This window comes from Numida meleagris, chromosome 4 (genome assembly GCF_002078875.1).
Source record: "Numida meleagris isolate 19003 breed g44 Domestic line chromosome 4, NumMel1.0, whole genome shotgun sequence".
NCBI classification, from domain to species: domain Eukaryota; kingdom Metazoa; phylum Chordata; class Aves; order Galliformes; family Numididae; genus Numida; species Numida meleagris.
This window is the reverse complement of record NC_034412.1, coordinates 36,514,598-36,528,220: the sequence shown is the minus strand read 5'-3', so window position 1 is coordinate 36,528,220 and position 13,623 is coordinate 36,514,598. Positions and strand designations below refer to the sequence as shown.

Here is a 13,623-nt window from a genome sequence, read left to right as displayed (position 1 = left end):
CACAGATTAGCTAACATATAGACTCAGATTCTGCTTTCCTTGTATTTCATTCCTAAGTTGTACAATATTTGGCTATAGTCTTGCACACATTGGCACTGCTTCCATTCTTTCTGTGTACAATGCTATGAAGATGGAGGGGAGAGCTCCAAGCGGTTAAAGACAGCAGCAAAGGCAGCAAGAAGTCTTTTTGCCTTTCATATTCAGAGCCTAGTAAGATTTTACTGCTCTTGCTGATACTTATCTTTGGAGGTGACCCCAACTTTTGAACTTCTTTGTTCACATTAGTCAGGTTGAGAACTGACCAAATGTTGTGTCAACTCGTTTACATTTTACAAGAATAGTTCTTCATTTTTAAACACTAAAAACTGTGGGAAAATATAATTCAAAACCACAAATGTAGCTTTTCGTAGTAAAAGAAATTTTAAATTAAGTCTCTCTACCCCAAACTCCCTGCTGAAATGTTGCTTGTGGAAAGGGAGATGGCACGAGTTACTTATCGAGCTAGATGATAAATTTTAAATTTCTTTGCCATTGCTTTCACAATATTATTTAAATATGTATTTTTTTTTCTATCTGAATAATTTCTAACAATCCTACTTGTCATGACCGGGATTCAATGTTTATTAAACAACTTTCAAAAAGAAATTTTAGTACTTAGAGATGCATTCTTTTTGGGCAGATGAATGATCTCTGTGAATTTCAGGCCTGATAAACATATGATTTAGTGTAATTAGGCAGTGATCTACAGAACAGTGTGGAAAGTGAATGGTTTGCCTTTCGTAAAGAAACTTCTTTGTACATTTGTGTAATGTGAAAGGTTTTCCTTGAAAAGGTTAAAAAAAGTTCTAATCAACTTCTGTACGTTATGTAGAACTTCATTTTCTAAACTCTGCAAAAGAAAGTTTCATATTTAATGGGAAATCATGAATTATTCCATTTATTATCTACTTCCTCCTTTCAAAGACATGATCTGGATAAAAGGCGGGGTGAATAATTTCAAAAAATACAATACATTTTTAATGGGAAGGTGCAAACTACAGATTCTCATGACTATTAGCAAGTATAGAGGAAACAGAATTTTACTTGCAAAAACTCATCAAACTCTTGCAAAGATAAAATACATGACATACTTTAATAAAGAAGAACACAGTGAGCTGAAGTATTTCTTTTTTATGTAACTTGTTGTTTTTACTAAGTTTGGTCTTACAGTTTTCTGGTGCTTTCATTTCTCTATAGTTCAACAATATTTAGTACTGAAGGTAATGTACAAGCTATACACAACTGACGTCTATTTTTTAAAGCATTCCACTAAGGTGGAAAGGCATCTCTAACATGCAAAGAATTTGAAATAAAGAAAGTCAGTCTCATTTGCCTTGGTACAATCATGACTTCCTAATAATTCTCACGGTGAATCATTCTGAATTTCTAAAATCCTTGCTTTTCTTTCCCTCTTTCTTCATCTTTATTTATTTGTCTTTAGACTACTGAGTAAGTTCTGATGGAGGCTTGAGTGGGTTATCATAAGCAAATGCAAAAATGCTCTGGGAGTCGTTGATCGCATAGTAGGATAATAAATGAATAGCCTTGTATACTGTTTCACGATAATTCAATGCATCAGCTTGAGAAAATAGAGCAAGAAAATAGTTATCATTATCTTTTTCTAAGGTAATTTTACCCACAGTGAAAGAAATCTGCAGAAGTTCTTGGCTTTCTGTCTCTCAGATCAGCTCTGTAATAAAAGGGGAAAGTTAAGAAATACTTCACTTTGATAAATAACAGTCTGTAAAATATGGTTGGAATTACTTTTTGTTAATGAACATAATTAATTTAGAAAGATAAGCAGAAAGATTAATGAGTATAATATGTTGAGTTTTTTATTATGTTTGAAATGAAAGGTAATGATTACAGGTGTGTATGCTGTTGTATGAAAAATATTTTGATGAGGGTAGTGTTTTTTTTTTTTTTTCTTCTAGTTGTTTTCATTGCATTTATGTTTAGGAATACAATGTCCCAAAATTTCAGGGCTAAATTTATATTTCCATTTTCTGTGCTAATTAGAATTCTTAATTATTACAGTACTTACATTCATTTTAAAATGCTTCTTCTGTGTCATCCTTTGATGTTTATAATTGATTAATTTTTCATTTTATATAGTATTAAAGTGGCAGTGTAGCTTTGAACAAAAGGAAGTGAGTCCAATCTGTGTTCTTTGCAGAATCTTACTGACAGGTTATGCATCCACTTTTGATTGCATGATTTAGTTTAAAGTGTAGCTTGACAGCAGTCAGACTGTGAGCCAACAGATAAAAAATACTGCATTACATGTGCTGAAAGTTATTATGCCTACATACATATATGGTACGGAGTGGCTATGTATTTTATTTTTTGATAAAATTTATTTTCATCTTTCCATTAACAGTTCTGAATACCTACCTCCATAAACCTTTTCTTAAATAATCTGAATTTCTGCATAAGTCAGTTTCAAGGAAATGTTCTCCCTGCTGGTATGCAAAACTTGTCATGGAATATTTTTTATTTACTATTCAGAGTAGGGAGCTCTTACAACACTTGATTGATTTTATGCTTTTAATTGTAGGACATTAGCTATTTCATCTTCATGACTTGGGAATTAAAAACATGCACCTGACCCCAATATCATGTATTTCTCAGATTTAGTAATCAAAAATTCTCACATGTAAGCTACTGTCTATTACTACTTAATAACATTTACTGTGCTTTCATATCTTTCTTTAATGAGATTATGGTATTCTGTAATATAACATGTTGCTACCCAGTAAATATTTCATTAAAAGAAAAGTATTTAAGCAGATAGTCCTTAAACTAGGATTAAAGAGGGTTGTGTCCTGATTCAGTTAAATAGCTTTGTATCAGCAACAGTGTGTGGTGAAAGTTTGTTGAGCACCCCGGTGCACCGAGGGCTTGTCTCACCAAAGCACTCAGCATATATAAGTTCTCCTGCTTAACTCAGATGCTCAGACTACCTGGATATGTTTTCTAATCAGACGTGTACGTAACTTTGGTGAATTGCAACCTAAACACATGACAGTGTAGATTTCAACAGTGTAAGTACATGGCTTTATACCACTGTAGCCTTGATTGTAGCATCACTGAATGCTGAACAAGTGAAATATTTCAGCTTCCCTATTTACTAAGTATCTGAATAAGTGCTTTTCATCTTCATCAGTGCCCTGGAAAAGTGTTAACTGCTTCACATGTGGGTCACTAACAGAGTTACAAAACTATTAAATTTTTTAGATGTCCAACTTCAATTAAATAGTAGTTCCTCTTTTGATTCCTAGGCAGAGCAGCCTGGAAGCAGAGACACTTCACGCGTGCTTGTCTTTTTTTGTGTTCTGTATAGTACAATTGGTTTTACTTAATGCAGATACTTCTCAAATTTCACTGAGGAAATTGATATGCCCTTGTTTATTCTACTTATGTTTGCATATTGGTTGAGCACAAAGTAACTAATTATTCATATACTCGATGTGACTTTATTTTTCTTGTTGAATCAGAAACAGGAAAAATAATTACTGATATCTGTTTAAAAACATTTAAGAAGATATTTCTTGGTTATTTTTTAATTTTGTGATCCTGATCTAAGACATTTTTATCTGTCATTGGCTTTCCAAATCCAGAATGAAAACCCAAATTAATGAAACATTTTCGAATACAGTTCTTAAACATTACAATCATTGGTGTGGTAATTATTTTAAACTGTTAATACATTCCAATTTTAGATACTCTCATGGTTTAATCCATCCCATTTTCAGCTTTAGAAAATGAGATTGTTACAGTACATTTGTATTGTAGTCAGCAGCTGACATGAACCTACAGTACTGATTAAATCCTAGCAAATTTAAAGATACAAACCTTGTCATAAAAATAAATAGTAAATATTTAGTCTGAAAATAGTAGCCCTCTGTACCTATTTTGCAAGTCTGCCATTGACCACTCTAGGCAGGAGGCATGGAGATGTAAGCTCACGCTAACAAATTCTGTTATGACATATTGACTGTTTTGATTATTACGAAGACTGCTCTCTTGGCTTCTTAATTTCTGTCTCCTTTTCTCTCTGTGAAGGGCAGAAAGCTGTAGGAGTAGCACTTAAAGGATGGCACTCCTGATCTCCAGGCGTTGCTTAAGAGTCCTGTAACAGTACGGTACCAGCAGGTCCCTGAGACTGCAGCAGCAGTGTTGTTTCATTTCCCCCAGTGAAGATCAGCATTTCTGATTTTCGCACTAGTAAATACAAATTAGAATCAGGTTTCTGTGCTCAGATCAGTTTCCTCAGGACGACTCTGGATAGTTTTAGAATAGCAACAACAATAATAAAAGACATCAATAAAAGAAAATTATCTAAGTAGCTATAAAGTACTGCATCACAGTAACTGCACTTATGCCAAATGTGTGGTACCCAACCAGATTGCTAAGTGGACCTCACGTCACTGTGTGCCCTGACCTGTATAAATAAACATCAGATAACATCAGTGGAGATGAGCGTATGGGCAGAGGAGCGGTGGGTTCCCGGCATCATCTGTGTGTTAAGTATCATCTGCCGATTTAAATGGATTCCAAAAAAAAAAAGTCTGATTTAGATTAGAAACAGAATCATTGCTCTCTGCTTTAACCACAAATACGCAGAATGCTCCAGCTGTTTTTAACGAGATGTTTTAAGAAGTACATCGGAAATGTCCCTCCCAACACTCGGATGCAATAATTCAAAGGGGAAAGCGGACTTGGCGTTTATATTCGTATTACAGGTGAATTTTAAAAGGTAATGCGGGTACCGTTCCCCAGCTGTCCGCTCGCCCTAACCCGACCCGTGCAATTGCCGCACGCACCGTGCGCTCCGCTCTGCCCTGCGCCGGGCACGGTGCCTTGGGGCGCGGGGCGGCCCCCGGCAGTCCCTGCTCTCGCTGCTCGCGGGGCGGCTCTTCCCTTTGTTCTGCGGCCGTGCCTCGGCGCTCTGACAGTGGCGTGATTAACACGTTGTGACTGCAGTTTTCCGGATTTCCAGTAGATGCCCCCAGAGACCATTAAACCTCTTGAACGTCCCCGCTTCAACCAAATAAAAGGGCAGTCTCCTTTCATTTTCCTTCTCCGAGTAACATAATTGTTCGAAAGAAGCCTAAAATCGGGTGGATGCGGTGAAGTAAATTTCTTGACTTCGTAATATATTGTAATTAATATATTAAGTAGTAAGGTTCAAAAGGTTTAACGTAACCTGTTTTATTAATGTAGAAGAAACGTAAAGTTAACAGCTGGATTTTATAAAACAAGTCACAGACCTCTAATTGGGTATCAGTTTCTGATATTGATATTAAGCCTAAAGTTATCTGCAGCAATGTAAAACACAAGACTTAATCTCTCACTTCACGTGTTGTGCAATATTATAGGAAGCAGTACGAAAAGGATGTTGAGGACCGAGTATATATGATTTATTTCAAGGTACCATGAAAAGTTCTTCTTCACCTTCACTTCTGTCACCTGCACCACTCCTCTGGTTAAAAGCACTGTTTTCTGGAGAGAGAAGCCCAGCATTTTTGTCTGGAACCACTAAGAGAGCTGAAACAACTTCAGAATAGGTTACAGTGTCAAGCTCTCAGTTAGGTTTCACCCATCATATCCCCATCATATCATTCATTTCTGTCCTTTCAATATGCTCTGTGCGTAATCAGTCACATGGGTCTCATGTATTAAGGTAATTGAAGGGAACAAATGTATTATTTTGCTCTTTGTGCATTTTCTGCTTTTAATTATAACTTTGGGAGATAACTTTCATCTTCGTGCCTCTAAAATCTGAATGATTATACATTAGGTAGTCTCATTGCTTGTACGTTGCCAATACAGTCCTCTTTATCTAAGAAAAAATGTATTCCATACATTTGGCACCTTAATCATTATTTGAATCTCTTTATTAATTGGCATGGACTTATATCAGAAGAATAGTGAAACTAATTTTTAAGACAGACTTATTTTCCTGCCTTTTTTTTTTTTTTTTTTGCTTGTTTTCCCCTATTGGTTTGTTAATAACACTGTCTTGTGCAGAAAATGTGCTTTGACATCAGGTAAAATGCATCAATCCACAACAACCTTGACAAAAGGTAAATGCATTAGTCCACAGCATCCACAGCACCTTACATGGACACAGATTTTCTGTTCATTCAAATATTGATATGGTGTAGTAAGTGCTAAAAATGGGCAGACCAATATTTTATTTAGTTACTATTAATATGTTTCAGCAGCTAATTACTTCTTTACTTTTAACGCATACAATCATGTAAGACATGCACACAGAGACAAATACACAGACCACAGTATGTAGATAAATGCAGGTGCATGTATGTACATCTGCTGTGCAGATTTTATTCTGTTGCTGTGGAATTCTATTACTGTAGGATTCAGTCCTCATCCTTTGAAAGGTGGTGGAAATATTTTACCTATAAATTCTTCTTCATTTCTTTAATTGGTTAGATAGAAAATTTAAGAAGAATAGATCTTACATAAACAATAAAAAATAAATTGCACTGTATGAATATAACAACTATGCAGTACTTTGAGGCTCCGTATGGTGAACCCGGTACATACCAAAAACGTTTTGGCAAACGGAAGTGTAAATGTTTGAAGATATTTCTCTTTTCAGTTTTTGAAGATAAATGTTGTCTGGTACGGATCGTTTATATGTTTTCTTTTAAATGTGTAAACAGTATGTGTTTTCAATCTTAACAAAACGTATACACATACAAATAAATTCAGTACCGTAGTTTAAGTCCTTATGTATCTTTTAGAATTGTGTAATGTTTTTGTGTTCAGTTCTGCAACAGAAATGTGAGAAATACACATGAAGGATTAATGTGAATCTATGGAGTAATTAATAGATTTATTTTAATGGTACTAAGCATGAAATAATACAGATTATTTACTTATCATGTCTCATATTACCGTTACTTCATTGACATCAAGCTACGACATTTTTATATAAATTCCATTAAAAAAAAAAAAAGCTACTGTAGCTCTTTGTAGGCTAGGAATATTGGTCTCATTAGGCTATTGTTCAGTGTGAGATCATCAGAATTTCTTGCATACGCTGTATATCTCAGTTTTCAAAATTCCATATTTATTTTAAAGCCACAGAGAATTTGTACTTAAATAGAATCTTATCTAAAAAGACAATTTTAAAAACAAATTGAAAACTTGAATGGAATCTGCCAAATAAAATTACCATATCTAGGCCCCTGTCATTTCACTGGGGCAAGGGTTTGTTTTCTCAAAAAGACCTACTTCTGCAGACATTTAGATCTGTACTTCAGTCATGCAGGTGGTCCCATTGGACTCATAGCTTTCTCCAGGATGGGACACAGTAATTGTTTCATGCCACATAAAAGAAATGTTTGGATTATTTCCATAAATAATACCTGAAAAGATGTGTTACCTCTTGAGACTATTTTATTATGCAATTTTTGATATGTATATTTTATCAGAGTTTATGAATGGGATAACTTGGATATAAATTCATCACTGTATCCTTTGATTTTAAAATTAGGGAGTAAACCAGTCCCAGCCAAAGTTCTATGCTAAAGAGAAACAAAATAGTATCTAATTATTGTATTTCTGGCATAGCATTTGTTTGACATTTTAAACCAAGGCATTATATCTTACAGCAAAAGTATTTAACATACACATTTTTTTTTGACATGTGAAACGTGCTTCATTTTTCCTGTGCACTGTTTTAGAGCAAACTAAGTGTTTATTGTGTTTTCATAAACTAATGTAAACTTGTATTTTTCCTATCAGTTAGGCTTTTAATTTTTTATTTTTTACCAGCACCAGCTAAAGAATACCAGTATATTTTGAGCATGTTAGCAAAGAATATTTGGGTATTTATTTAATATTGCCATGTTTACTTCCCTAGGGGAGGATATTTGTAATTGTGTTTTGGCAGAATGCTTTTTGAGAGGGGGGGAAAAAAACCCTTCCCTGCTGGTGATCTGCAGAGGTCTGGTCTTGAAAGCTGTTTTAATATCCGTACTTATTTGGTAAGGTGGAAAAGAGAACACGGGCTTAAAGGCTTAAAATCCGTCTTTCTTATTCCCAGTAACAGGAATTCATACAAGAAGAACATCTGCATAGACATGCTGCGACAGGGTTATCACAAGTCCTTCTCCGAGCTCTTCACTCTGATACAGAAGTGGAATGCCTTGAGGGAGGCTGCAGGGCCTGGGTCAGCCATATGGCAGCAGCAGTCCCTGGAGGAGCAGCCTGATAAGCTGGATCAGCTTTACCACTTCCTGACCAGGGCTGAGGCAGCCCAGCGAGCAGGTAAATGGGGGGATTGTGGGTAGCAGAGCAGCAGGAGCCGCAGCCGCGAATGCCTGGGGGAAGCTTCCAAATTGTTTCATGTATGAATTTGAAACGTTACTGCATCTTAGCACATTTCAGCCTTAGTCAACTAAGCTGTATTTATAGAATAAATGATTAGGAACTGCAGATATCGGGAGAGGTTTTGCAGGGAGGAAAAAAAAAGGTAAAAAACGTGTAGAGTGTGTAATAATAATATCATCAGAAATGTTTCATATACTTATAGCTTTGATACCATCTCAAACATTTTCTCATAACTTCATTATTTATTGTTCTTCTTTCTGTATTGATTTGACTAGCCAGTTTTATATTAGAAAAAAAATTAATAGGTGAAACACCGCTTCTCACAGTGATAGTTTTATAAATTTGATTTTATTAAATACTCTGTCTGCTAACTGTTTGGATTTGTGACTGACCTTAAAAAGACTATGAACATGTCAAATAAAATACAGCACATAGCTGTAACGTGTCACCTGTGAATTACTAGATATTAGTGAAGACATAACTCCAAATTACTTTATTTTCTCTATTGCCTACTATTTACTAAGTACTCATCTTTATCATTTTGTTTTACTGTAAATAGTGATATAACTTAGTTCATCTTTCTCCTTTGGAATAGTTGTAGGGAAGGAAGCAGGTAAAACTACAATCCTGTCTCACAGCAGAGCTGATTTCATTATATTTGGCTTGTTACAAGTTGTATTTTCATCATTACAAAGAGAAAAATCTAAAATAAAGCTTGAGAGTTTAAGACCCAAGCTTTTCTACTGCAATTTAGAAACGTAACACTTCATTTTAAAAGGGAACAGCAGCAACAAAAACTTTCAGTGCTGAAAAAACCCTATTCATTTAAAATGTTTATGTTTACTTTAGGACCAAAAGTTGTGTTTATTTAATTGACTGTAACCCCAGACAGGAAGTCTAGCCAGCCTATGATAGGAAGGTATCTTCAGGGTTGTGGGGTTTTTTTTGTTTTTGTTTTTGTTTTTTTGTTTGTTTGTTTGTTTTGAGTATGACTAAAACCTAAACAGGGATCCTGTAGTTTGCAGGAGTATGAAAGAGAAATTCTACATGACACTCGTAAGCATTCTGCCTATATGCTGGTGTTCAAAAGTAGTGGATGTGGAATATCCAGATGAGCATGCTTCCTGAAGCTATTTGAGGGGAAAGTACTTTGCTTTCCTTTGGTGTGCGATTTTCTCTGGTGTTACTAACTGATGTGTGCCAATAGAGTTGGCAAATATCCTCCCAGAGAAGCAAATGCAGGTTCTGCCTAGCAAAAGGCAGAGGCCCTTTCTCTCCCTGAACTTGGCATTCATTGTGTGCTGAGAGATGGGATGCTGCCAATCGACTGACTGATGGAGTCTTGCCTCGGGAAGGGAGTATCTCCAAATTTTACCTGTTGAAGTTGAATAAAATGAAAGCGAAGAAAGTAATGAGAACATGCCAGTGGAGCTGACAAATGTTTAATCTGCAAATCATTAATGAATTCTTTGATCATAGAATGGTGAGAGTTCTGATTTTTCACCAGTTTCAGTGTAAATCTTGGCACAAATCTGTATTTTATGTGAGGCTTGAGTTATGGCACATGAGGGAGGTAGATGTTGATTCATACTGCAGATGTTACAGCTAGTAGTGCTGTGAACATAACATATGAATTACACAGCTCATCAAATACTAATTCAGGAGTTCCACTAATCCAGTTTCTCTCTGATTGTGGTCAAATTGCTTGGTGCTCTAGCTTATGATCTTATGACAACTTCAGTTGAAAACATTTAAATGCTACTCAGCAGTTCACTTCATCCTTCAGCTGGAATTTACTGCAGTGTAGCAGTTGCAACAGCAGCTGACCTGCGTTTGCTCCTCAGCCACCACAATTCAAGCCAAAGATAGCTTAAAATGCTTGAAGTAATATTTGGGGCAGTGAGCTGTGAGACTTCCACGGTGTAGCTGATGTCACTAACATTATACTAGCTGAAAACTTCCTGTCTCAGATATAGCATCACGAGCTACAGTTGTGGTGAAGAAGAGTTAGCAGGTATGAAATAAAAAAAGAAAAGAAAAATAAACTTTACAACGTGTAATTTTTTGTTTAATTTAAACTTCATGAAGGGATTGTTTTTGAACTGGAAGCGGCAAGATGAAAATAAAACATAACTTATCTTAGTAAAAAGTTTTTCCGTTTGTTATTTAGTTTTTTCCCTGATATTTTTGTGCCACAGAGTGTAGCTGTCTCATTGTGAATTTCAATTAGAACTGCTGCTCCTGAGTTCAGCGTTTTAGAGCTGTTACCACAGTGCAGAGAGAAAGCTAGGCATTCATTCATCCACTTTCCATTCTTATTGGTGAAATATGTTAATCTTTTTTTTTTCCTGATTGATTGTAATTATTGATGCTACGATGTTGCACATAAATTGTTTGCTTGGACAGAAATAATAAAAGCAGGCTATTATGATGTGAAGGCTAATATCAACTGAAAGGTACAATTGTCCTTGGGGTTGAGGTTGCAATCCCTTTGAAGAGACATAGCTCCCTAGCACCCAGTCAGTACTGTTCTGTGAGTTAGCAAGAGGGAGTGTTGGAAACCGTAGTCTTGTTCCAGACTGACAGTGAGGATTGCTAACCGAAAATCTTTGGCTGCTGACATCCTTAGAACAAATGATGTCCATACCCGACATAGGCACGTCAGCTAAATAGGGTTAATTTTGTCCATTTTGTCTGTCTAAGACCCCAGATAAAATTTGGCTCTTTATCTGTGTGCATTTGGGTGGGTCATAGGGAAAAGTAGTAACAAAGGAAAAACACCCAAGTCTTTTGCTTACCTTTTGGAATTTTTTAACAACATCCAGATTAATGTATGCCTGGGAGAACAGCTTATTATAATGATGGATGTTGCTGCTCCTCAGACAAAAATACTTACAATAGCTTTAATGTGCTTTGCATGCATTTTACCATATGTATGTAACTGATTCTTTAAATTGTTACTTGGCTGCTACAGTCTGTCTTACTGCTTTAAAATGCATTGCTAATTTTTTTTTTTTTTTTTTTTGGATCCATATGCTCATTGGGCATCATCTCCACAAATTATTGCATAGCTCCATTTCTGTAAGTTGGTTAGCACTGAGCCTACCAGAAGAATGGCAGTACGCAGATTGTACCATAAAGCATCGGTCTGGTGTTTCAAAGGGTGGTCAGCAACCTGTCAGTGATAGCCTGCTAAACCTGGAGTTTGTTGAACTAGAGGTCATTGGTGCCTGTTTTAGTTCAAAAGGTCTTGCAAAGTATTGCTCCTCAGATAACATCTGAATTGCTTATGGAGGTTTGAACCCAAACTGAATCCTTTCCTGTGCTGACTAAAATAAACCACAAAGAGCCTGTGGTTGGTGCTTGCTAGGCATGGGTTGGTTTACCTGTGTTGTGTTCTCCTTCCAGACGAAGGCAAGGCAAGGTACAACTCAAGAACTCTTAAAGGAAAAGACCTCTCAGCCATCCACTTTACTTTGCTGAAGCAGGAGAGCAAAACCAGAGGAAGTTCCACTGTTCTATAGCTACAATGTGTCAGTCAGCAGCTGGCATTATTGTAGCAGGTGACTCTGTTCCCTGTGTCAGAGCCCGTGCATTGAGCTAATATTCAGTATGAACATGCTTTCAAAGGCGTGAGACACAGCTTGTTAGCTGATCACTGGGGCAGCTGGTGGAGAGTAGGAGTTATGACCTGGAAGATGTTGCTTTTCTTAGCCCCTGCGCAACCTTTGATATGCCAAATGCTAAATCTGCGTATGTGCTACAAGCTGCTGACCCTTGTTCTAGAGAATATCAGAGACAAAGGAAGTGCTAACTTAGCTCTTTTTTCCTCACTTCAGTGCAGAGCAAACTTTTATCAGTGTGAATTAGTATTTGTTCTCACTGCAAAAGGTACTTCATAAACTATATGAAGAAGCATGAATCACATTTGATGAGAACATTTGATGTGTTCACACTAGAAAATCTTTCTGTGTCTGAGGTATTGAAGGTCGAAAACAGAATTTAGCATTTTACAGGGAAAAACTTTTCTGTAAGATTTCACGCATCCCATAGGCTGGGCTAGAAAAAGATGCGATAACATTATTACCCCTCTTGTTTTGGGGAGAAAAAGAAAAGGAAAAAAGGAAAAGGTAAGCGTACCAAACGTTCTTTTTTCTAGGAGGAGGTAGTTTTGTTTGGTTTTGAGAGGATGGGCGAAGGAATGCTTTTGTTTTCCAAAACAAGTTTATCTTTCTCTACTTTATGTTGTTTCACAGGAAAAAAAATGTGATAGTTGCTAGAGAACAATGGAGTGATTAATTACAATTTATTAACTTTACAAAGTGAAAGGATTGTCCTCTGAAATGGTGCCAAGACTTCTCAAAATGTAGCCAGCTGATTTCAAGAGAAGTCGCATTTCTGTGTTTTAAGTTGTGCCTGACTGCCTCTAATTTAAGTAATCTCAATCTCATATCAGTTATCTCAATGGCTGGGAGTCCCCTGTTAGTGTCCCAAATGACCAGTTGAAATGCCTTATGTTACTATCACTAGAAAGCTTTATTCGTATATAGCAAATGTATACCCAGATCATTTCTTAGCACCTTTGCATAGATTGTACTTTGAATATATTCTGTTTATGTATTTAGTAGGGGAGGGAAGGTGTTCGCTCTGTTTGCCCTGCTTCCTAATGTCTATGAAATGGAAGCTGAGCATGAAATTTGATTGTGTCCATGCTACCCCATAGCACCCTTTCTTCATTTGCATTCATGTATATTAGCTCAGTGAGTGCAGCTTATGGCTGAACTTTCTGGAAAAAAGTTCCTAGCTGTGAGTGTAAAGGCATGATTGTCCTGAGCAAGCATACAGGACTGATTCTTTGCTACGTATGAATCTAAGTAGAAATAGACTGACTTATAGCATCATTCTTGTGCTGTTGATGCTCCTTATTGGCTCAACAGCCTTCATCTTGGATGTTTCTGTACATGAACTCTTCATGAGATCAGCTGTCTTCTTGCTACTGAGTCACCTGTATTGATCTCTCAGGAAAGAGAAAAATGAAACTTCCAGTACTAATGGTGTCTCATTCTGACATCAAAAACGGCTCCTAGTGACTCCAGTGCTCTTAAGACACTGCTTGATATGTCTTCAAGGATGAATGGTCAGCTATAATTCAGTCATACTCACTAAAAACAAGTAACTGAACTGGAAGATGAGTGCTACCAGCTGTTGAAAAGTTTC

The 13,623-nt window shown here is 36.4% G+C and overlaps 1 protein-coding gene across 15 annotated transcripts in view; it reads left to right on the top strand.

Moving 5' to 3' along the window:
- The window catches only part of TTC29 (tetratricopeptide repeat domain 29), a 189,313-nt gene that overhangs the window by 78,788 nt on the left and 96,902 nt on the right, over positions 1-13,623 (top strand). For all 15 annotated transcript variants that reach the window (XR_002437819.1, XR_002437818.1, XR_002437821.1 and 12 more), the window contains one exon: positions 8,120-8,343. Coding sequence is in view for 12 of the 15 variants with exons in the window: in XM_021393864.1 (XP_021249539.1) it covers positions 8,120-8,343 (224 nt within the window). In the remaining 3 variants the exon portion in view is untranslated. The remainder of the gene's footprint in view (positions 1-8,119; positions 8,344-13,623) is intronic.